Source organism: Molossus molossus, unplaced genomic scaffold (assembly GCF_014108415.1).
Source record: "Molossus molossus isolate mMolMol1 unplaced genomic scaffold, mMolMol1.p scaffold_m16_p_11, whole genome shotgun sequence".
In the NCBI taxonomy this organism is placed as follows: domain Eukaryota; kingdom Metazoa; phylum Chordata; class Mammalia; order Chiroptera; family Molossidae; genus Molossus; species Molossus molossus.
Window position 1 is genome coordinate 18,904,580 of NW_023425346.1, and position 9,440 is coordinate 18,914,019.

General features: G+C 40.2%; 1 protein-coding gene across 1 annotated transcript in view; it reads right to left on the reverse strand.

Annotated features, from left to right (window-relative positions):
* MAP3K19 (mitogen-activated protein kinase kinase kinase 19) overlaps positions 1 to 7,159 on the reverse strand; it is a 44,342-nt gene extending 37,183 nt beyond the window's left edge. The window contains exons 1-4 of the mRNA XM_036254857.1: positions 7,030 to 7,159; positions 4,383 to 4,537; positions 2,400 to 2,515; positions 225 to 337 (exon numbers count right to left, since the gene is read on the reverse strand). Of these exons, the coding sequence (XP_036110750.1) occupies positions 225 to 337; positions 2,400 to 2,515; positions 4,383 to 4,480 (327 nt within the window). The 5' untranslated portion in view covers positions 4,481 to 4,537; positions 7,030 to 7,159. The remainder of the gene's footprint in view (positions 1 to 224; positions 338 to 2,399; positions 2,516 to 4,382; positions 4,538 to 7,029) is intronic.
* Positions 7,160 to 9,440: the final 2,281 nt, after the last annotated feature.

Sequence of the window (9,440 nt, forward strand, 5' to 3'; positions counted from 1 at the left end):
ATACACACACAACGCATGAGGCTGAGAGTTGACTAGCTAATTACCGCTCTGAGATTAATCTCAAAGAACACTGGCTTATTGTGTTCTAAATTTCTTTATGATTACATTAAAATATAATTGCAGTATATAATTGTTATAAAATATTCAAACAACACAAATGAAGCAGTAGATGAAGTAGGTTATCCACTTTTTGTTGGTTCATTTCTTTAAAGAGAGCATCTTACCTCACTGCTGCTGATGCTTTGCAAGAGCATATTTTGGTTTTTAGTAACTGTCATATCAGTTGGAGAAGAGTTGGTATCATGACAAATGTCAAGCAATGATTCAGCATGTCTTTCTGCCAAAAGAAACATAATAATGTGTTACGATAAGACTCATCTCTAGCAATTTCACTGGAGGATTTAGCTCTTGGTTCTAAAATCAGTCCCATTTTGTCCTAAAATAGTGGTCCAGGATCCTGATGAAGCTTTGGGGGATAGTTTTCATAGGAAGAGATGTGAGGACAAGAGTCCACAGAATGAATGTTTTTTGTTTGTTTGTTTTAAATTAAGCAAAGTTGCTAAGTGAAACCCCTAACAATAGGCTGGAAATCACATTTGCTCTATAGTTGCCAAAGGTAAAAACACTCAGCTACCCGGAGCACATCCTGTCTAGCACTGAAGCCACATTAAATTGACAATGTTTGAACACCAAACAGTGAACTCCCAGTTAGCTCCTGAGGGACATTGTTCTCACATTCATCCCCCTCCTGCTAGCCTGACTTCTTCAAATAAGCATGGGCTCCTCGATGAAAAATTCTTCCTCTTCCAATGGCTCTTCCATTTATCTTGTAACAGACACAACATTGAACAAACGATCTATACTAAGACCCTCTATTTCTTCATCATATTTTTGTCTTTTCTCTTTGCAATCTATCTTCTGCGCCTGTATCCGGCCATTGAAACTTCTCACTTCTGCTTTTGTAACCTCTTTTCTAATTTGATGTTGTTTCCACTTATTCCTCTCGCAACTCTCTCCCACTTCTCTTCCCCCCTTTCTCACTCCCCTGAGACCCTGTGTACACACCGCTCTTTAACTGTGGGTGCACCTCCTTGGCTCAGTCCCCTGCAATTTTCTCATCATCATCAATCCTTCAATGATCTTGTCCACTCGCAGGTCCTCATACGCTCCCCTGTGTAGAGAACTCCCGACTAACATATCAACCCTTCCTTTCCCAGAAGCCCTGTCCTACAGAAAATTGCTACTTGAAAGTGCTGGGGTTCCAACGGTACAGTGTTTTAGAACACATTACTTCGATGTCCTCACAGAACCAGTGTTCTAGTTTGTTGATTGTATTTCCATCTCCCCAAGGAATCATGTTTGACTCAACTCTTTCTCAACTTTTGTCTTTGTGTCTCCTCTATCAACCTTACATCACTAAGTTCTGTAAATTCTGCTTTCACAATATCTAGTAAACTCACCACATCCAGCACCTCTAACACCTACTACCACACCTTGCCCGAGGACTCTTTTCCTGGTTCTTATCACCACACACAGACACTTGTGTGCTTTCTTTATAGAGCTCCCTGCCACGAGTCTCTTTCTTTGAATCCTACACAATAAAAACAGGTAAATTTTCCTAAAACAGAGCTTTCATCATTCTCTGATTCAAAATTCTTTAAGGATTCTATTTTATTGAAATAGAATCCCAGCTTTACATGAAAGGGTCCTCAATGGACACACTTTTTAATGTATCTGACATTATGTGTTCCTCTTCCCTGACATGAATTTTTGGTTCTAGTCTCCTGTTTGGCCCTGGGATAACCATGCTCCCTTACAGCACGATGTCTCTGCTCCACAAAATCAAATCCCATCATTTTTCAAGGACCAGACTGAGTCTCACCTCTTCCATGAAACCCTCTTAAGTTCACCCTTGTTTCCTGCCCAGAAGCTTCAAACAAAAAGCCAATTAATAAAGTCAAGCAGGTTTCACAAAGTTATATGTTGCTCAGTGGCATTTTATTTTTTAATTATGCCTTTTGTTGTGGCTGTTACTATGTCCTTGCTCAGACTCTCTTTCCCATCTATATCAAACCTTCTATTTTTTTCTTCCTACCATATCTTAGCCATTCAAGAACTATCATAAGTCCCTCTTCCCCTTCCAAGTTCACAATAAGTTCTTTCTCCTCTTACTTATGTGATGTGTCCCTGACCGTACTGAACACTTTCATAAGTTTGGCCCATGTCTTAGATTTCTTTGCATCCCTCAGAGAACCTGGTCATGAGCTTTCAGTCACTGCTCAGTAAATAGCTGTTGGCTAAATTTCTTTAAATGGATCCATCAAATACATGTGGAAAAATAAAGATTTCTAGTAGACCCTTTCAGTTGGGAAATTTGAAAGTGGAATAGGAATATTTACCTGGTTTTGGTAGAGAATTCATTAGAATATCCAATAACTGCTGTTTCTTAAAACTCTTTATTTGTGACACATAATGTATTGCTGATTTTCCACTAAAATCACAGAGTTTCGGATCTCTAGGAAAAAATAGAATCAACATCACTGATTATTAGTTAAATCTGTTGAAAAAGAAAACAAATATGGAAAAAACATTGATATCAAATAAATAAAAGTAATCTTATGGAGCTTGGGGATAACAATAATGACCTCAAAATGTATGAGATAGTGACAATTTTTCTAAAAACATTCTCATATCTGCACAAAACTTTTGGACAAAAAAATTCATAATTCGTTACCAATGCATAAATTAAGTCAAGATAAAAACATCTTGATAAACCATTGTCATATTCCAAATAGTTGATTCTTTTTCTTTTCAATTTTTTTTTAAACATTTTTTTGTTTATTGATTTTAGAGCGAGGAAAAGAGAAAAGGAGATAGAAACATCGATGAGAGAGAACATCGATTGGCTGCCTCCTGCATGCCCCGCACTGGGGATCAGGCCCACAACTTGGGCATGTGCCCTGACCGGGAATCGAACCAGCGACCTCATGCCTAGGTTGATATTCAACCACTGAGGCACACTGGCTAGGTTCTTTACAATGTTTTAAATAATTACTTACTTTCTTAATATATCTTTTTTTAAAAATGCTAATACCTAATTCTTTTACCATTTAAAATAGCAGAATGACAGAATCTCTCTTTCAAATTAAGCTGATATGCTTATTTCATGGGCTCTTGGTTGGGTGGAGTGATCTTGTCATAAAATCCCTCTCTGCATGGTCTTTTCATTTCTCTTTGCTTTACCCTGTGGTTGTTAAGCCCAACTGGCCAATCTTAGGGCTCCTTGCAACAGCACTAATATCCTTTCTATGCTGTATGAATCCTAGACATCAGCTCAGAGGGATCCAGAGGGTAAATGATGAGAACGCTATCATCAGGTCCTGGTCTCTGACCTAACTTCTTTGCATTTGAATCTATTGTTATGGGACTGCGTAATGTTTTATGACCCGCAACCATATTTTGTTATGGCCTTTTCTCCACCAAGGTCACAATTCAAAAGAAATAGGATAAGATCAAGGATCAGGAGACTGTTACTATCTTAATATGTGGCCTTAAGCAAGTCACTTAACTTGTTGGGACTTCAGTTTGCTCATCTGCCCAGACAGTGTTTCTCCACCAAGGCATACCTTGATCTCCTGCATTCTGGAGCCCACTTCAGGACCACTCAATACTCTGGGGTGGCATCTAGTAATCTCCATTTTTAACAATCTCCTCAGCTGTTTCTCAACACTAAATGCTAAGGTAGCTTCAAATTTCCATCTTCAGCCTCTTACTACTAACTGATACTTTTACAATAGCTCACATTCTAGATTATACTTTCCTTTTTAAAGCGCTTCTTCCTCCCCTCCCCACCAAACATAATGCATAGGAAACAGCTTGGGCCACCTGTTCTTATTTGATGACAAGATGTCTAGGTAACAAACAGCATTAGGAAACTGCAATTCTAACAGAAGAGACTGCTTGTTAACTCTCTGATTTTCTTTTAAGTTAATTGTTTATTTGCCCCCTCCTAAAAGAGCATGTTGGCATATAGTAATTTTTAGATAACTGGAAATCACCACTATAAATTGTTTTTGATAATGGACAATGCTTTCCAAAATAATTAGTAACATCTTGGGGGTGGGGAGCTACATACTAAAGAATTATCTGACATTCCCAGTAACTACCAAAAGAGTAAGTGCTAAACAAGTAAAACAAAGGACTGATGTAAGAATAGTAGATAGCACCGTCCAACATCTGTGTGTTGCTTTGCAACCGCAAAGTCCCTTTTGTGAACATTCATGTGCATTTAGTATATATAATTTTCAAAAATCTAAATTACTTCTGTATGTCAAAATGGCACAGATGCGCTCACACGGGTGTTGACCGGCGCTCGTACTCACGCGCGGTGCCGGAGGAGCTCAGACAGAACCTCCACAGGTCTGTAGACTGTTACCATGTCGAGGCCCTCAAACAGGTCCACGTCTCTCACAGCTAGCATCACAGGGGTCAGACCGTGCTGGTTTGGGAAATTTATGTCCAGGAACTCTTCAGACGCCTTTAAAAAACATGAAATTTCATTTCCATTATGTTTTTCTGAATGTCCCTTTATACTAATCTTTGCATTTTCATTATTACTTGGCCAAATTCTTATTTCATCTTCAATACATTCTTTCTCAATATGTATATTGAGAGGTTGCTGATGAATTGAAAGAACACGGGCCTGAGAGGCAGACAGACCTGGGTTTAAATTTTAGTTTTGTTTTTTTTTATCCTCACCGAGGACATTTTTCCATTTTTTGTACAGATAGAGTGGGAGGGAGAGAGAGGAAGAGAAAGAGAGAGAAACGTCGATGTGAAAGGGACACATCGAGTGGCTGCCACCCGCATGACCAACCAGGGCCGGGGACAAACTACAACCAAGGTACATGCCCTTAGCGGGAACCGAACCCGGGTCTCTCCGGACCGCAGGTGGGCGCTCTAACCACTGAGCCAAACCGGCCAGGGCAAATTTTAGTTTTTTTTAAGTTGGTTATTTAACCTCCCTGATAGGGTGCTATCAAGGACACTCTGTTAAAAGGTGATTAAATCACCCTGACAAAATAAGGGACTTCACCAGTTACATAATGAATAACTTTCATTTGGGACATAATTGTACTACAAAAATTGATATTTATCTAAAATACAAATTTAACTGAGTGTCCTGTAGTTTTATTTGCACAATCTGGCAACCTCCTCACTGACCTTCAGAGCCCCAGCTACCAAGCAGGGTACCGGCGGCTCCCCTGTGGGGCGGCTTCGGTGGCCGGGGAGCAGTCTCACCCTGCTCAGCAAGCATTTGTGGAATGAATGACTGATTTACAACCATAAGGCTGCCCATTTCACTGTATTTATATAATCAAATGGTGGATATATAAGTGTTATTTGTTGTTTTAATGTTTTAAATTAATTAAATGTTAAATTTGGATAATTCAAAACTGAAAAGCTACTGGAAAGCCAAATTATCCAAATTGTTTATTTCACAGACCGAAGTAACTCACTAATTTTCATCTTTATTTCACTTTGTGCTATGTTACTATAGTCAGTGTCTCTACCTCAGTTTCCCCAGGGACAAACTAGAGAGATAACCCTATTACCTCAGAACGGTGCCATGGGAATTAATTAGCTTACTTTTTTTTTTCAGTCTCTGAAAAGAAATCACTTCTTATACCAATGTTTATTATTAGTTAGAACCAACATGAAAGTTTCAAGCTGAGAGGAGTCTTACAACAGCACATTAACTCAGCATCTGGCGATGAAGCCCTGGATCTAGTTACAGACACGAGTTTCTTAAAACTCGGCTGCCAATCTTTAGGGGTGAAAAATGTGGTCACGAAAACAGACATTGGATTACAACTGTTGCAAATACCATTAAATTAAAATTTACCGTCTTTCAAAAAACAGTCTAAGTCAGAATCATGATGTATGGCAATTTTATTTATTTATTTATTTATTAATCCTCACCCTCAGATATTTTTCTATTTATCTTCAGATAGAGTGGGAGGGAGAGAGAGGGAGAGAAAGAGAAACATTAATGTGAGAGGAACACATCAACTGGTTGCCTCCCACACGATCCTAACCAGGGCCGGGGACAACCGCAAACGAGGTACTTGCCTTTGGCCGGAATCGAACCTGAGACTCACGGGTCCAAGGGCTGACGTTCTACCGCCAAGACAAATTGGCCAGGGCAATGTATGGCAGTTTTAGACTATCATTTAATACAACAGAAAATGTAAAGTCCTTTGGATTTTGTTGTATATTTTCGTGAACTAGAATGTCGTTCACCCTTTCTATATCTATTTGTGTCTCTACCATGAGGGAACAGAATAAATGGTTTCCTAGCAGCAATTGATTTTCTTTCAGATAGAAGGTCATGTGATCTGACAGGATCCCTGAAGGTAAATGCCAAGAGTAGGCAGTGGCCACCAGTAATTAATGTCCTTGGTTATGCAGATGGTTTTTCAAGTTACACTGGGAAAAAGTATCTATGAGTAGAAAATCTAAACAAGAAGACCAATGCCCTAAGAAGGCAGCATTTTAAAAATGTATCCTCTTAACTCCTTTAGTCACAACTAAATACTATGCAAAGCATGGGCGATCTGATTCCCTTTTCAGGATAAAGATAATAACTGCAACTAGTCCCTGGGGATCTAAACAGTAATTGTACAAATGGCAATGATGTCAAGGGAATGCCACTGGGCAAGTTGACAGTAGTTCCCTGGGGGCATCCTGGGAGCACATCATTTCCTGGGGGAGCTGCTCGACTTTTAGCATCCAGCTGTAGGAAGGTGGAAATAGTCTGCTGCTTTGTTCTTTTATTATCTTATTTTTCATGCCAGTATCCTGTTTGACCCCGTTTCTTTCTCCTATTTCCTGCCTGAAACTTCCTAGGACTGCATTGGAAAATAACTTATTTTTCTTTCAAAGGAGTCATATGTAGTCTGCGCCCTTCTTACCACCCACCCACCACCTACCTACCCGAAGACAGAAGCGAACATCGATTTGACTGACCAACAATTGTTGAAGTTGTTCAAGATCACCGTGCCATGAACTCTGTAGAAGTTGCACTTGGGGAGCCTGGATTCCACTGATGCTCAATAGTTGTCTCTGGACATCACAGTTAGCCACATGGAGCGCAGTCTGATTGTCATAATTGCAAAGGGTGATATCTGCTCCCTTCTCCAGAAGAAACCCAACAACCTGAAACACCACAGCATTCTCATTTAGCATTTTTGAGTATCAGTCATGTCTTTGGGGCTGAGTGGAAAATTTACTTAGACATGGTTTTGATTCATGATATAGGAAAGGAGAACAAGAGGGAAATAAAAATGAAGAATTGATTTGGAAGCAGGTGATTGCTATGTGCCTTTTTTAAATTTGGAAAACAAAAATTTCTATGATATGGATGGTTTAAGGATACTACAGTGTTTTAAAACTAGAGGTCTGTGAGCATTTTATGTTAAACCCACATAAAACACTCGAGTCCTAGTATCATCTGTAGTTTAGAATATCAAACCCCAATATCAAGCTTATAGATTATTGAATGTTACAAGTATTTCTAGGAGAGAATCAGTTCTATTTGAAATGATGAAGGCATAATGTATTCAATAAATACGGATTGAGTGACTCATGTGTGTGTCAAGAACTGTTCTTGGTGCTGAGATCCCAACAAGGAACAAGACAGGTGACCAGACTTTAAGGCAGTTACAATCTAGTGAGGAACAGAGATGGATAAAAAGGCAGTTGCAACACAGTGTGATATATGCAACAACAGAGTAAATACAGGAAGCTGATGGGGCACTTAGAAGAAACCTGTTAAGCTGTCTTAGAGGAGCTGAGAAGACTTCCTGGAGAAAGTGATGTCTAAGTTGAGAACTGTGAAATCAGACTCAGTTAACTAGGCAAAGACTGCTGGGAAAGATGGTTTCAAGCAAAGGGTATGGTGTGAACAAAGTAATGTGAATGCTATAGACAGAATTATGTTTCCTAAAAAATTCCTATGCTAAAACCCTAACCTACAATGTGATTGTATTTGGAGAGTGAGCCTCTAGGAAGTATTAAGGCTAAATATGGTTATAAGGATAGGGCCCTGATCTGCTAGGATTATTGTCCTTATAAGAAGAGACATCCTCTCTCTCTCTCTCTCTCTCTCCTCTTCCCCCCCCCCCCCCCGAAAGTGAGGACTCAGAGATAAGGTGCTGTCTGCAAACCAGGAAGAGAGCTCTCACCAGAAACAGAATCAGCCAGAACCTTGATCTTGGACTCCAGCTTCCAGACTATGAAGAAATATATTTCAGTTGTTTAAGCCACCCAAACTCTAGTATGTTTGTTATGGGAGCCTAAACCAATACAGTGGACAAGAGGACAAGTAGCATTCGAAGCTCTGAAAGGCGGTATGCAAGGCTGGAGCTCAGGACGGGGGAAGGAGGAGTAGCAGATGTAGCAAAGTCATCAGTAGCTAAATTTAAAGGCCTTATCAACCCTTTTTAGGAATTAGTTATAATCTTCAGGGAAATGAGGAACCAGTAAAAAAAAATTATTTATTTTTTTTATCCTCACCCAAGGGCATTTTTTCATTTTTTGTCCAGATAGAGCGGAGGAAGAGAGAGAGAGAGAGAAACATCGACGTGAAGGGGACACATCAAGTGGCTGCCACCCACACAACCCAACCAGGGCCGGGGACAAACTGCAACCGAGGTACATGCCCTTAGCGGGAACCGAACCCAGGTCTCTCTGGACCGCAGGCTGACGCTCTAACCGCTGAGCCAAACCGGTCAGGGGGAACCAGTAAAAATTTTAAGCAGAGAAATAGCATGATAAGTATTTTTTTTTAATCACTCTGGCTGCTGAAATAGATTGATGTGGAGAAGAACAGAAGTTGGGAGACCAAGGAGATGATGGAGATATGATGGTGATGAATAAGGGAAGTGGCGGGGGAATGAAGAACCTAGGAGGTCGGGGTAGTTCAACATGGGAGCTGACAGTGAGCCAAGGATACCAAGGATAACTCCCAGGTATCTGACTTCAGCCCACGTTTGTCTATTCCCTACTGCCGCTGCAGACCAGGCCACCGTGATGTCTTCCCTGAAACAACGCAACAGCCTCCAAATAATAGGTCTCTGCATTTCCAAACACCTTTGCATGAAACCCATTACAAATAGCTAGAATTAAAAAGTCAGATAACAGTATGTGTTGGCAAGCATGCAGAGAAATTAGAAACATACACTACTGGAACAGTGCAGCCACTTTGGGAAACGGGCTGACCATTCCTCAAATAATTAAACAGAGTTGGCATCCGAGGCAGCAGTTCCACTCCCAGGAATGTGAGGAATGGAGTGAAAGAGAAATGAAAACATGTGACCACACTAACACTGTGTACAGCAGTGTTTAGAGCAGCATTAGTCATAGCAACCAAAACATGA